The sequence below is a fragment of the Cupressus sempervirens genome, chromosome 6 (assembly GCF_028749045.1).
Source record: "Cupressus sempervirens isolate cs-2001-9-10 chromosome 6, ASM2874904v1, whole genome shotgun sequence".
Lineage (NCBI taxonomy): Eukaryota > Viridiplantae > Streptophyta > Pinopsida > Cupressales > Cupressaceae > Cupressus > Cupressus sempervirens.
In genome coordinates, this window is record NC_143123.1 from 161,032,561 (window position 1) to 161,048,508 (window position 15,948).

Below are 15,948 nucleotides of genomic sequence, written 5' to 3' on the forward strand. Positions count from 1 at the left end.
GGTCTTATGTCATTTGTGTCGTGTTACATTTATTCCGATTAGATTAACTATATATATGATGCTAAATAGAATGATTAGGACGATTGGGAATGTATTGCATTGTCTCTTTTAGTATAATAGTCTCCATGTCATTTTTCGGCCTTTATAGTCTTGGTTTTCTACTCCTAGTTTTTATTGACTCAGCCTTCTTCTCTTAGGTTTGGTTGTGGCCTTTTGGACTCTCTTTTGTTACATCTAGGTCTGAGTCTGTTGGTTTGTCTTTCTTAGCCTGCTTTTTTGCCCTCCTTATAAAGTCGTTTTATGCATCTCCATGTTTGTCTATTTTGTTTGGGTCTAGCCTTTTCATAGAAAGTATGATCTATTATATAGCATTTCTCGGATAGTCTTAGGCTAAAGGTTGGATCAATTCAAGTCAATTCCTCATATTACAGTATCAAGAAATAAGATTGTAAATATATGAATATTAATGAAAAAGGCAACTTCAAGTAAATTCATGGCATCTTGGTTGAATCTCATTATCCTCTTTGAATTCTAGTCATTATGCAGCTCTTGACATTTTATTCCTTATTGAATCCGCCCTAATTTTAAGAACAAAGAATGTTAGAGAACAATTAACATTTAGCATATACATGTATTAGATTATAGTCCTCTTAAAAATTTATAGATTATCACTCATTCCCAAGAGGGAAGCTTCAAACAAATTATCATTGGAAAAAAGTAATGACCAAACTTAAATATAAGAGCACAACTTGACATATAAAACAATGACATTGCTCATTTAACCAAGACAGTGTTACTTGAATCAGGGGTATAAAACCAGATATACAGATGTGACATTAAATATAACATAATCGGTGAAACTTTGAGTTACGATAGAATAATCAAGATTCCCCATCTTCAATTTGGTAATTTAATAAAACTCACATAAAAGCCATAGAATACAAGAAAGAACATAATGTTAGCATGGATGCTGATGATATTCCTATGGGGGAGTATCATAGCATTGTTGGAGAATTGGAGAGACAGCATGATTTTGTGTTGCATTCATGACTATGTTTGTCATTGATGTCAGCATATTGTGAATATTGACAGAGTAGCAAACAGAGATCGAGATCGTACGGATTGAGTATTCAATATGAGGTCAAGCATAGTTGAGGACATGTTTTATAGTGTGTCCTAATTCAATGGTCAAGTGTGCATGCAAAAAGTCGAAGATTGGTAGCAGTTATTCAAGATTTATAGAAGACAATTTGTAGATAGAGTTCCTAAGAAGTGGTTTCTGGTGTTCAGATTATATCTCCTAACAAGGATAGAATCTAGATGAGCACAATTAGACAAAGGAAGAAGACAGCTTGATGATGAAGTAAGCAAGTGCACAAAGTCCAAAGTCACACGTGTGAGAAGTTGTAACTACTATGAGCCGACAATATTATGTAATTATGAAAAGATGTAATGTAGTGTATCATCTTAATGATGTCCTATTGTAATTAATTGGGAAAGCCTTAAGGCCGACTCAATGAATTATTTTGAGGACTTGCTATAAAGAAAAATTATTTTCCTTGTAATGAAGTGGGAATGTATGCAAGTGAAGTGTGTATGTGATAAGTGAAGAAGATTGGTAAATGTGAGTAAGCAATCAAAGGGATTATTGTAATGTGAGTTAGTGGATTTGGTATTGAGATCTAAGAAGTGTTTGGTATAGAAGATGCATGGTAGGAGGACAAAGCAAGTATTGAGTTATTGATATCAATTGTGTTTCTATTATTCTGAGAGGAATAATATAAAGCCTAGTTGGATAATGAGTTCGGTGGTCTTGCCCCTAAAGTTGTTTGGACAATGGGTCTCCTAATAGAATTGGAATCTTCTCACAAGGATTCAAAGTCTCCTAACAGAGATTGATATGTACCAAATGTATTTCATTGGCTCTTAACATAGTCCATCCTCTTACAAGGAACTTATATATTAGTGTATGCACCCTAAAATGGTCGCCTAGACTATGGGCCCCCTTTCTTCAATTTATCAATTTTACGAATCAATACATTGCAATATTTTATTAAATCAATTCAAATTATTTTCCTGGATCAAATTGCAAATAATTTAATTATTTCAATATTTCCTAAAGTTTTATCATCTTATTATAAGTCTTATTTAATTAAAAGAAAATTTCTCTTTTAATTAAATAAAATGGCTCCTATTTAATTAAAAGAACTTGCTCCATTTTAATTAAATGAAATCCCCACTTAAACATCTCTTTATGATGAAAAAAGTAAATAAATTAAATATAAATAAATAAATAACTTCTCTACACTTAAATGCACATATTTCTAAGTGAAATTCGTTAATTTCCTTCTTCCACTTTCTTGTCAAACACATATTTTCTCATTAGTGAAATTTTGTCTCACATGGATCAAACCTTATTATCTCATATTGGTTGTGAGAAGCCTCCCACCTTCACAATTGACTATAGAAGAAGTCCTCTCCTCATTTTGATAGATGTTAGTTGTTATAGTATTGTTATGCTGCAAGTTTGGAAAACGATTTTGGAGGCGTTTGAGCCTTAGGGTTTGGACATTGGAGCTTCATTGCAACTCCTCTCTTCTTGTCTTCTTTCTTGCATATATGGCTTCCATCATCATGCTTAATCCTTGCATTTTCGTATTAGCTTAGAGTAATATTTTCTTCATAGAGTAATCTTGCATTGTTATTTCTTTTCATAGATTAGATTTCCTTTCTTGCATTGTTATCATTTAGATTAGCTTGCATTTTCATTTGCATGCATATTTGATGATTATGGAGACTAGCACTCTTATTTTTCTTCTTTTAATATATCATTTTATGATGTACTTGTATGGGCACAAACTAGGTCAAACTGAGTCTCCATTACAAACCCTTGCACTCCATGAATAGAGCGTTATGAGTCACCATTTGAGACCTCATTCTTGAACAATCTTGGATATAATAACTCATAGAAATGTGTCAACATTTTAGCACACTAATTAGTACATCATTTTGTGGGTGCTAGGCCCATCGGGGTTTTCCCTCCAATCAAGGATTTCCCTAGTTAACATATCTGGTGTTATTGTGTATGTGTATCTACTTATTGTTGTTGATTATATTGATCACATATTTGAAGATTAATAAGGTTGATAAAAGTTGTACTGATTTGATAACTGATTCACCCCCCTTGGTGGACTTTACATTCTAACATATAAGTATATAATCGAGATAACGAATTTACATTAACAAATTAAATAAATATCATGAAAATATTAAACTTTCGTCATAAAGGTATTCTAAGGGGTAGGAGTAATTTTATGTATTCACTAAACAAATCAATGAAGCTAACTTTGATGTTGAGATCAGAAAATATATACAACGGCTGGATCTCAATAAAATTGGATACATATGCAGAATACATGTCTCTACAAATCAGCTAGCTACAAAAATGATAAGTTTAATAAATGATCATATGTAAAGGATTCTGTGATACTAGGCTTTCCCAAAGAAGTATTTTCTAACAATAGCTAAAATCAACAAATCATCATAAATTTTTAAATAAGGTCGGAACTAATATAATAAGTAGCCGATTTCTATGTTTTCTTTGAATAATTGAATAATGTGAAGAATAGCCAATACAACGATTTATATGATCAATCTTGGCTAAGAAACTAAGTTGTGTAGAATAGTCTGAGCTCCACATATAAAGAAGAGGTTGGGCAAGGATTGGAGACACTATGTATGAATTCTGTAAAATAATGAGGGAAATGCCTTCATCAAACATTTATGTAAATAGGGGAATGCCCCCATATTTAAATTTTGTTATCTTTTAAAGGTCGAAAATCCCTGGGCTAGATTGGAGGTTTTTTGCTCCTTTCTTTATGACCAGTGCCCATTTTGAACAAACGATTGTTGTATTTTTTTATTATTTAATAAATTATCAAGGCTCAGGCCTTTCACCAATCAAAAAAAAATTATATATGTCGGTAATACATAAAATAATCCGAATAAAATAGAATACCTTTTAACAAGATAAAATAGAATTTATCAAAATTGATATTTTGAAATTATTTCTAGATGAACATATTTAACATATCTATACAGATAATTATTATTTTAAAAAAAGTAACAATGAAAATTAGCTCCAAAAATACCCTGGTATAGATCAAATTAACATTCTAGGATTCACAAGTTGTGTTCTTTTGGATCCCCTTGCCTAATATTATCGGGAAATCACAGGCTTCAATGGAATTGAAAGCCTCACATCTGGTTGGTATTCTGTTTGAAATTAAAATCTGCTTTGCACCAAACCAAACTGACAAGACTAGTTGCACCAAATTTCATAAGAGATTATATAAAATGAACTTTTTCTTGGATATACCATTAGCTCAGTTCCTGTAAAGTTACCAGTGTCCCATTCTGCTAAGGAGATCATTGTTAGTAAATACAGCCCAGCCCTCACCATACCTGCCTTAATAACCCTTTATATCTCCAGCTTACATAACTGGCTACAAACTTACACTAAACTGCACAGCTCTCCTTTAAGCTTTTACTTGAAAGGGAAAGTTGTTATGCCAACCTCCCTTAGTGATGGGGACCATGAAAACTCAATTATAAAATAGCTACCTTCATAATTCATCTTTATTATAAGCATCCACTAATTCCCTCACATTTTCTTTACCTTCCTCAAGCTTTTTGGCTCCTGAAAGTGGCAATCCAGCATTTTCTTTGACAAACTGTATCAAAGCTTTCAAGCTTGACTTCGTTGAAACATTGATCTGAAAAGATTCCATAAGTGAGGTAAATAAATTGATAAACGAGTCCAACAGATCAATACTTAAAAATGTTAAGCAGGTTACTTACAGGTGCTTCTTTGTTTCCAGCACGATAAAATAGGAGACTAGGATAGTTGTTGACCTGCAGGGAAAGGTCTGAATGGATAAAACATAACAAGAATGCTATAGCCCTTAATCATATCTGAGAAAATACACACAAACCTGGAAGTTTGGATGCTCATTTGAAGAGCCATCAATTCTGGCAATAACAAGTGATGTTTCTCCTTTGAAGTGCTTAGCTACTTTTTCCATTAGCTTGGTCACACTTTTACAGTTTACGCACCATGGAGCGTGAACCTTTTTCATTCCATAATTGACCAGGGAAAGAGAAAAATACACAAATCAGAATAACAAAATGAGAATGTGAACTGAACAAGCTTAAGCTCAAATGTTCATCAATATGAAGTTCTGAATCGATTGTTAAAGTAACATCACTTGGTAAATTAATGATAATGTTCACTATAATGTAATGGAAAGTCTGCAGCATCACAAGGAGGCATCCCTGGGTGTCCAGGTGAAGTCATGGGACTTGGAGAAGGCAGCCCTTTTCTCCAGAACTGGGGAATGAAAAATAAAAGAAAAAACTAAAAAGCCCTAAATAGCTATAGGAGATAGGATTGTCATTATAAATTATTAGAATTTAGCACATTGTATTTACTTTAATAAATGTAAGCTATTTTTCTTCTGTTAAGAGTTTTTTAAAGCCTGTCCCCCTACTGTCCCCAAAACTCAAGAAAAATTGTTATGTCCCTGAAACCACCTCTCCAGGCCCATGTTCTCCTATCTCAGAAACTTAGATAAACACTAAAACTAGGTTTTCTCAAGATTTAATTAGCCACTCAAGATCGGTAAGATTGTTCTTTGTAATCTCAACTACTAATCTGTGATTTCTTTATTTTCCTTTCCATTACAAATATAAGTTTAAAATATTGGCTTCTGTTCTATTTGTTTTATATAAACCATTATGTGTTTCTGTTTCTTTTTCGGGATAAAATAACATAGAATGTAGACCTTATTGGTGTGATGTCCTTATGAGCTAATCTTTAATTTTTACCCTTCACTCAGTGTATAAAGAAATTTGCATATAGGTTTATCTTCAAGTGGCCAAGTGGTTCCAAAGAAAGAAAAGGTGCATCATTTGAAACAGGTAAGAGGGAGAGTAAGTATAAAAAATACAAGATAACAACAAAGTAGAGAAAGACCTCTAAGAGAACGTCTTCAGAGCTTTTTAGAACAATATCGTCAAATGTCTTTCCGACCACATCTTGAACATCTCCTTTGTTCTGTGGAATTGCAAGAACAAACAACTCACTATATGGACATTATAGACTTGTAATTAGAGAGTTGACAGAACTTACAAACTTTCCATATAATTTTATGGTGTGCACTCACTTCAGTTGGTATAGGCTCAGATTTGTAATATGGTGACAAATTTCCAGCATATAATTTTGAGCAAAAATCCTGCATAGTTTTGGGAAAGTTAGCTAGAGGGCTTGCAAAGTTAGAAAAGAACAGGTACTAAAATTTAAAAGCCTAATTAGTAAAAAAAATTGTTCATTTTCCCACGCATTGTGCAAGGGAGTCGAGTTATGACAAAAAAGGGTACCTCTAGTGTCTGTGGAGTTATGTTCGACTCTAAGAGGTATTTTGTACCAATGCTGTTGTCAAATGCTGTAACCTGCCATAAATGTGTAAATCTTCAATTAATGATGCTAAGGACAAGCAAACTAATAATTCTTGAATCATTTTTCCTAAAGATATGTTTAGTTTCACAAAAAAATCCTATAACATTTGTGCTGGTTGGACAAAATGGAATTTTGTGAATAGATAGAAGTACAATAGCCACATGAACATCAATGGAACGCAACAAAAAACCTCAAGTAGTGGACATACTGTACCACACACAAGCAATTTTTTAAAATTAGGTACATAAAAACGGAGCCATAATTTTGTCAGTCTGTATAAATAACTAAGAGAAGAAAGGATAAATTCTTCCACTCCAGTTCATCTCACAATATGTCACGATAACATTAGAACAAAACATTAATTGAAAATGTCTTTCAAAGATACTACCCTCACTGTCTCATGAGTGCAATTGATTTTTCTCACTCTACCACAGGGAGCAAAAGAGATGCTCAGCATTTCAATGCATACAAGATCCTTATTCAGATGAAATTGAAACAAATTAATGGGTAAATATACTAGAGGAGGTTTTGTATGATAGAAAAAGAAGTAAACAAACCAGGTTTATCATGCAAATAGTTGGTGAAGCACGCAGTATATTTAAGAATTCTCCACACCTTTCTTGTTTGATCAATTAATTCCTTGCAAATAGCTTACTCTTCCCTACTTCCCCGTTATCAAACTTGTATGGCATTGAAGAACCAAGACATGTTGAGTTTTTGGGCTTGGATAGGAACTTTCACATAGGTAGCATAAACATGCTCGGAATAGTTCAAGTTTGTCTACTTGTATTCCACTTTGATTAAAGTGAAAATATTTTATTTATTAGTTAAGTCCAACAAGTATTAATAAGCACTAATGATTTATCTTCCAAGTCATCTCTGGAACAAGATAAGATCACACTTTTAGCTGAATTAGTGTAAAATAGGAACAATATAAAATATTGTAAACATTTCACTCATATTGAATTTTGAAGGACTAAAAGACTAAGTTTTCCAAAGGACTGGAAATTCAATTAAAGATACAAGATTCTTTTTGTGCAAATGTGAGTTTTATAAGTTGTGGAGGTTTCCTTGTATGTTTTTGAGAAACATGGGTTATGATAAATATTTGTGTGTGCTTACGTTTTCATTTTGGCAATTTTGAATTTCAGTGATTAATTCAAGGTTAATGTATTGTATTACTAAAATTCTGTGTAGGTACAACAATCAACCAAATAAGGATACTTATATTGTAACTTTGCATGGTATGTTTGCTTGGTATTTATAAATTATTTCCTCTTGTAGCTCAATGGATGCACAAGAGTAGCCTTGTTATAAAGTTACCATAAAGCACCCTCGGAATAGTGGGAATATGCAATATTTTAGTTCATATGGTGCATTTATTCCCCCACGTTTAGAAAATGTGTTTAAACATCACAAGCTTAGCAAGAAAACTATACACAAAAAAGCTAACATAGACATCATCACATTATGCCATACTATATCCATTCCAGTTTTTATTTCACATCAAAGAAGTATCTGGGACATCCCACAAAATTCTCGTCTTTATATGAATTGTGGAGGTTTCCTTGATAGGTTATGAGAAGTAAATATTTGTGTATGATTCTGTTTTCACTTTGGCAGTTTTGAATTTCAGTGATTTGTGTGGTCAATTCAGAGTTAATGTATTGCATTAGTAAACTCTATGTGGGCACAACAGTCAACCAAATAAATGCTACTTATATTGTAACTTTGCATGGTATTTATAAATTAGTTCCTCTTGTAGCTCAATGGATGCACAAGAGTAGCCTTGTTATAAAGTTGCCATAAAGCACCCTCAGAATAGTGGGAATATGCAATATTTAAATTCATATGGTGCATTTATTCCCTCACGTTTAGAAAATGTGTTTAAACATCACAAGCTTAGGAAGAAAACTATACACAAAAAACTAAACATGGACATCATCACATTATGCTATGCTATATCTACTCCAGTTTTTATTTCACATCAAAGAAGTATCTAGAACATCCCACAAAATTTTCTAGTTTGTAACTCTACTCTTCTTGGCATTGTATTTCAAGGTGCTCACCTCTAATTTTCCTAAAACTTCTGATTATCTCATCTAATGTTATCAGAAGAATCCTAATGGATTATTTGATGTTGGCACCAACTTTCAAGAACTTTTATCATGGCCACCCCAAGGCAAAAACCCATTTCCCTCCATGTTGGGTCCCAACTTCCTTTTTAGATATATTTAACGAGGATTTCATGTCAACATGCCAACGTAAAATCTCCACTTTAGTGAATATGGAGATAAAATGGGTGTGTAGCCATGTCCGACAAACAAATTCAGTTCGGACCCTAGAGCTTGGGTCTGGGTTTGGATTCATCCGGGTCCAGATTCAAGCTAGGGTCTACTTCAGATCCGAGCAAGATCCCTGTTGGGGACTAAGTCCACCTGAGTCTGCGCCAAGCAAATCTGGATGGACCGGAGGGAATCCGCATGGACCCACGACCTATGGGGCCAAAAAAGTGACTTTAAAAACATTAAAAAAATAATTTTTTATTATTTTTTTGCTCGTAACCGTAAAAGAAGCCCAATAAGAAACATTTCATTCATATAATCTCTCATTTTCTTTCTCAATTTGCTCTCTCATTTTGGTGTGGCCATTTTGTAGGTTTAAAAAGAAGGTTGTAGAGATTGTTTGTGGAGTCTCAAATCCTTCCAATAATCAGTGTTGAGTGTTCCAGATATGCATTTGATACTTCCCTTTGCTTCTTTGATAATTTGTTTCTAGTTTTTTTGTTGTTCTAGAATTCTATCAAGTTCTTGTATAAGTTTTGAATATTTTTTTTTTAAATTGTTATAGATTGCAAAAATGAGTAGTCAAAGTTCAATGGTTGGGGAAGGATCCCAAAGATTCAAAATTGATAAAAGCTCTCCTTTGTGGAAGCATACAGCAAGAATCGAGCAATGTGTTGGAGGGGGAGGGTATGTATGGAAATACAATTTTTGCCAAACCCAATATAAAAGCTCATATTACTAAGTTAAGCATCATTTCATAGGCCCTGCAAGTCAAGGGATTAGCATGTGTGAGGGGCCCCTAGGTGGAGATAGGAAGGAGTTGTCGACTTCTCAAATAGCAACCATGTTAGAAGAACAACAAAAGGCTGATAGGTTAGTTTCAAAGGGGAAAAAAGATAGAACAAAGCAAAAACCACCAACAACACCCTCTCAAACAACCACTAGACAACATTCCTTCCTACCTACCCTTTCTATGGATGAAGAAGAAATAGAAACACACCCATCCTGCAAGAGAGGCCCATTAGATAAGGCAATTCAAAATGAATTAAGAGAAATTGCTGACATAAAGGTTGGGTGTTGCCTCTTTAGAAATGGTGTTCTATTCAATCTAGTGAGATCACCATATTGGAGGGAGATGGTGCAAGCAATAAATGAAGCGCCTAATGGTTACCGAGGCCCTAGTTATTGAAAGTTGAGAACCACCATATTGCATAATGAGAGAAAGAATGTAGACACCCTCCTCAAACCAATAAGAGATTCTTGGATCCAAATGGGGTTGAGTATTGTCTCTGTTGAATGGAAAGATTGTAAAAACCGTCTATTAACAAATGTGATTGATGTCTCCTCCAAGGGGGCAATGTTTCTGAGGGCGGTTGATTGTGAAGGGTAGGTAATTGTCGGGCTTCTCATTGAATCCATAGAGTCCGTGGAAGTTGACAATGTTGTCCAAGTAATAACGGACAATACTAAAGTTTGTAGGGCTGCAATTGCTTTGGTAGAAACACCTTAAGATCATATATTTTGGACACCATGCATCGTCCACTCCTTGAACTTAGTGATGAAAACAATTGGCACCCAAATTGAATGGGTGAAAAGAGTGTATGAGGAGGGTGAGGAGATCCAAATGTTTGTGACAAACCACCATATGTCGTCAAAACTTTCTCCCGCTTGGAATTATTGAAGGTAAATTTTAAACTTTGTTTAGTTTCATTTATCTTTGTGTCATACTTTACATACTTGAATAAAATGTTTTTTGTGTTGTTTACAATGTACATATTTGAAATGTGTTATTAACTTACAATTGGAATTAACATGGTAATAGGTTGTTGAAACAAGGTTTGCTTCACACACAATCGTCATTAGATGACTTGTGAGGGTGAAACAAGCATTGTCTCAAATGGTTATTAGCAACCAATGGGGTGGATGGAAGCAAACTGATATAGAAAGGGCTAAAAACGTAAAGGATTTGATCTTGAGTGATAATATTTGGAATAGGATGGAATATGTATTAGAATTCACCGAGCCCATCATGTCTATGCTTTGGTTTGCCAACATTGATGAGCCTTGTTTGGGGGACATATATGATGCCATCGACTCCATGCTAGAGAGAGTGAAAATGGTGAGTTTAAATTTTTGTACAACACTTTATCCTTGTTTATTGAGAGACTTTGATTTTTTATTTTATTTAACACTACATCAAGTTAACTTACATAAACATCATTTGACATCCCAAGTCATTTAGAGGAGAGATCAAGATCCTAAGGAAATCTTCTACAAAAAGGTAGAGAAAATTGTTCTACATCGTTGGAACAAGATGACTACACCTTTACACCTCTTGGCATATGCACTTTCTCCTAAGTATTATAGCGGTGAGATACTTTCTATTCCTGGTAGAGTGGCACCATACAAAGATCCTGAGGCTGCTAGTGGGTATAAGAAGGCATCTAGTAGGCCCTTTAGCGATCCTAAGGTGGCATCGAATGTTAGAAGAGAGTTTGCAGACTTTGTCTCAAAAAAAAAAAAAATGCAAACCGTAATGCAATCAATGACCAAAGTAAAATGGATGTCATTGGATGGTGGTACTTACATGGGCAAGGTTACATGTACCTCCAACCTCTTGCCATTAAGATCCTATCACAAGTAAGTATTTCAATTTCTTTTTTTTATGGCTACTTAGCTTGTAGAGTTAGCACTCTTAAATTCCTATTCTATTATAACTTACAATCTCTAATTTTTAAAATTTTGTTGGTTGTCTCTCTAGGTTGCGAGCTCTTCTGCTGCTAAGCAGAATTGGAGTACATACTCCTTTATCCACTCAATGAAGCGTAACCAGTTGGGTTCCAAGAAAGCAGAGGACTTGGTATATATTCACAACAACTGGTGCCTCTTGTCACACAAGATCCAAAATACAAGAAGGTGCCAGAGAAGTTGTGGGATGTATTACCAAAGACTACTGACTTGGATATGAGAGTCCAAGATCTAGCTAGAATTGCTTTACTAGATGTTGACGAGGACAAGGACGAGGATGTGACAACATCTGGGGCTAGTGGAGCCGATTTGGGTTGCAAGTATGAGGATGTAGATATAGTTGGGGATGAAGCCATTGATCCCTCATATTTTGATGACCCATTTGACCCTTGAAGGGCATTTGCATCTTTGGTACTATAATTCTATGATCATTGATAAACTATGAAACATTTGTCATATATCACTCTGTTTCAAACTTTATCTATCAATCTGATGAGCTAGTTTATGTTTTGCAATTTACTAACATGTATGATTTTCTTTACAATCATGAACGTAGATTAATGAACGAATATTTAATATTTATCTTTGACATGTGGCATTTATCAATGATCAAGTAACATTGATATATTCATACTATATGACTTAGTAAAGTTAGTTTTACAATTATGCATGTTTCTCTTTTTTTTGGCATATATATATACTCATGAACCCAAATGGGAAAAAACATTGTCTGAACACACGAACCCAAACCCTAAACCCAAATCCGTCCCCAAAACCAAATCAGAAACTTAGAACAAATTGACATCACAAGACATAATAAAACATCCATCAGTTAGCCAATTTGCCATACCTTATGTCTATCCAGTTGTTTTTCATTTAATCTCCTCTAGCAACAAAAATGGTGTGGAAAAACCATTTATAAGGCCCCCTACTTGGTAACTTAAACAATTTTTTATGCTTGGTGGGATTTTCCATGTTGGCCCCCCACCAACTTGGAGAAATTCTTTAATAGTGTGGTCATAACAAAAGTCCACCTCACCTAAACTTATAAATTTCTTACCTAGCAAAAGCAAGTTTTGAAGGGACCCCAAACCCTTTGCAAAGCAATTACGTAAGATTTACCAATGAAGTTCCCAAAAACGAAACAAACAGACCAACAACAGGATTAACAGGAAGAAAACACAAGACAGAGCCAACCCAGCCCAGCATAAAGCTGACAAAAGACACCTTACAACAAGACAACAAACAGAATTAATCCAGAATTTTTAAGGTCTCAACAACCTCCTCTTCTAGCTGGTTCATCCCCTAGGCAACAACCTTCAACTTGATGATATCCTAAGGTACAATGGTGGTCTTATTTTTCATGCTAGCTCTAGTTCTTTTACCAAGCTCCATAGTCTCACCAATAGCAAACTTTTTCTCCTGCTCAAGATCAACAATGGATCTATCCTGGTGTAAGTTTTCCAGCTTAGCAACAAATGCTTGCATGTTCTTGACGGAGGAATTTGACAATCTTGTGGCTATAATCTTGTGGCTATGTTCCATCATCTTCCTAAGATTAGGATCAGCCTTGGTGATCCTCTGGTTTGTATCCTCAATCTCCTTATCATGTCTCCCTAGTTTTATCCACAACCTCCACGTTCTTTTTGAGACAATCCATTATCACCTTTTTCTCATCCTTTGTCCAGGCAGCGCAAGCAAAAGAGTCAATATTTGTATTACTCAACAGGTGAGACAGCCTTAAAAGCAGTTTGCACATCATCTTTATCACCCTCCTTCAGCTGCATATCCTCAAACTTTGAAGACAGAGAATGACACTTAAGATGGAGACTCTTGATTTCATGTAACACCCATATGAATAATCTGAAAAAATAAACAAAAATGCCAAAAGAAATCTCCCTCTTAGAATCAAAATCTTTGAGACTCTGATCCACAGAGGAAGACTAGACTTCTCCCTCCTGCTCATGAATGGACTTAGACTGATCTGACCTAGAAGGATAAATAGGAGAATCACGATCAATGGAACTGTCATAATCAACTAAGAATGGGACCTTTTTTTTCCCCATATCAGCCATAATACACTTCTTGTCCTCACTCACATGAGCATCTTTTCCTTTGTTTGCATCTGTAGCCATTTTATTTTTGGCTAAAAAAGGCGAAGCCACATCTTTCTCCTCTAAGTCCTTACCCTTACTAGCACCAACAAGCTTTTTCTTAGGAAAGTCGGGGAAGGAGGGACCTCATCTTAATCGTCCTATGTATCCCATCCTTCTTCCTCCACCCAGGCTGTTCCCTTGCTAGTTCCAGCAAACTTCTTTTTAGGTGCAAGTGTAACCTTGGGTTTTTTGGCTGGGGGAAGAGGAACCTCGTCATCATCCTCCTTCATTTCTCATCCTTCCTCAGTCACACCACTCCTAACTTCCCCTTCACCTTCAACAACAGAAAGATCTCTAGAAAGGATATCAAAAACCCTAGCCCTAAAGTGCTCATAAATAAGTAGGCTAAGGCCTTGGTGAAATACAGAATTCTTAAGAGGACTCTCCCTATGATCACTTATGTTGGCATTAAGCACAAAAAAAAAACTAGTAGGGAAAAGAAACCAGTACCTTATGCCTAAAATGATTTATCATAACCAGATGATAACCATGCACCCTGGGAAATGTCCCTTCTAGGATGAAGTACTCCATGATGGGCTTTAGGACTTCTGTCCAAATTTCTTTATTCTACTTTGGAGAGAAGTGGAAGTTATTACCTTTAACCAGAATCTCCTCCTTGGTTTTGAGGAACTTCTTGACTGCTCCCTCTGATAATTTTCTATCTTTGAAAAACTTAATACCCTTCATAGGGAGGCCCATCACCTTTGCCACAAGATTTTCATCAACCACAACCTTTTTTTCCAAACACGTTAAGCATGTCATTCTTCCATTCCTAAACAAAGATCCTCATAACCTTTTATTCATAGCAATGGAATTTTTCAAGAGAGGGGGTAACACCTTTCCTTAGACCATACCAAATGGTGGCATTGTTTTTCCACCCTTCGCAGCTAACTAGTTTCACCCTTCATAGATCACCACCCATCTTCTCAATCAAGGGTATAATCAAATTGATACTGAGTCTTCTACCAAACAAAAGGCCAGCAAAACTGATTAAGAAAAATGCCACCCAGAAAGGATGCACATAATCAATAACAATAAATATATTCTGTTGATTCCGATTACCGCCACCTGCAGCATTGATTTCAAGATTAGCAGTTGTCATCTTCATCATTACTAGGTAACTTTCCAAATCTGGGATTAGTTCTATCAAATCTTAGAGGAGATTTAAAATCATTATCTATGGTGCTTTGCCCATTCCAAATCTTAATAGCCAAGTTTAACCCTTAGGTTGGCAAGGCCATCAGCCACAATATTAATTTTACAAAAGGCATGGGCAATGTAGCATTCCTCAAAAGTTTGAATTATGTTTATGGAAGCTTTAATAATAGTATCAATAACCAAAGAAACCTCGTTTTTTTAGTCTCCCTCAATCCACACTTTTCTGCAATTTAGGCACCTGGCAATGTCCAAAGTTTGAAAGGCACCCATGGCTTCTACTAAGTGGTTGGACTGAACTCCCATAGTAATTGCCACCGCAACAATACAAATGTCATTCTCATTTGTTAAACACTCCTTCACACCCAACCGGCCCAAGATTCCTCTTGACTTCCATTTGGATTCAAGTGGAATTTTATCCCTTGTTATTGTGACTTAGATTTGGATTCCATTTACTTGTGGAGCATAAACTTGTTTTTACCAACTTCCGCTCTTGTTGGCCACAACCATTCCTTGAAGAACAATTTCCTCTCATCATTCCATGATAATGCAATCCTACTAAAAAAGCAGTTTCTAAAAATAAGAACTTTATAAAAATAGATTTATTTCAAAAACTATTAATTGTAACTTTAGTCATCTTGAATTGACCTAGAGATTATTCTTCTATGGTTATTGGTCAATCATCAATTAGACAAACCCTCATGTATCTACTTCTATATATAGTATATATATTATATATTATTATATAATATATATAGATATGTTATATATTAATATTGTCTAATTGATGATTAATTTATTACCATTGAGACATGTCTCGTGAAGAGACATGTCTCGCGTAAAGGAAATTTATATAACATTCAAATCTGCATTTGGAACACACAGAAATAATTAAGAGTGTTATTGACATTTGCAGAAAACGATCCTGGAAAGTTAACATGGTATCAGAGTGGGTTCCTTACCAACCTGTGAGGTTCAATAATGAAGAGATTACGCAATTAATGTATTGACTTTTGAATTCACACTTTTCTGTCAATACCTGACCAGTTGGAGATGCAGTTTGTCATTGAAAAATATAAAGGCAAAC

At 34.9% G+C, this 15,948-nt stretch overlaps 1 protein-coding gene across 1 annotated transcript in view; it reads right to left on the reverse strand.

The window, feature by feature from the left end:
* Positions 1–4,135: 4,135 nt before the first annotated feature.
* LOC149551747 (protein disulfide isomerase-like 1-6) overlaps positions 4,136–15,948 on the reverse strand; it is a 96,736-nt gene continuing 84,923 nt past the window's right edge. Inside the window, exons 7-12 of the mRNA XM_089787250.1 lie at positions 6,439–6,510; positions 6,225–6,293; positions 6,035–6,115; positions 4,995–5,129; positions 4,861–4,914; positions 4,136–4,775 (exon numbers count right to left, since the gene is read on the reverse strand). Coding sequence (XP_089643376.1) covers positions 4,626–4,775; positions 4,861–4,914; positions 4,995–5,129; positions 6,035–6,115; positions 6,225–6,293; positions 6,439–6,510 — 561 coding nt within the window. The 3' untranslated portion in view covers positions 4,136–4,625. The remainder of the gene's footprint in view (positions 4,776–4,860; positions 4,915–4,994; positions 5,130–6,034; positions 6,116–6,224; positions 6,294–6,438; positions 6,511–15,948) is intronic.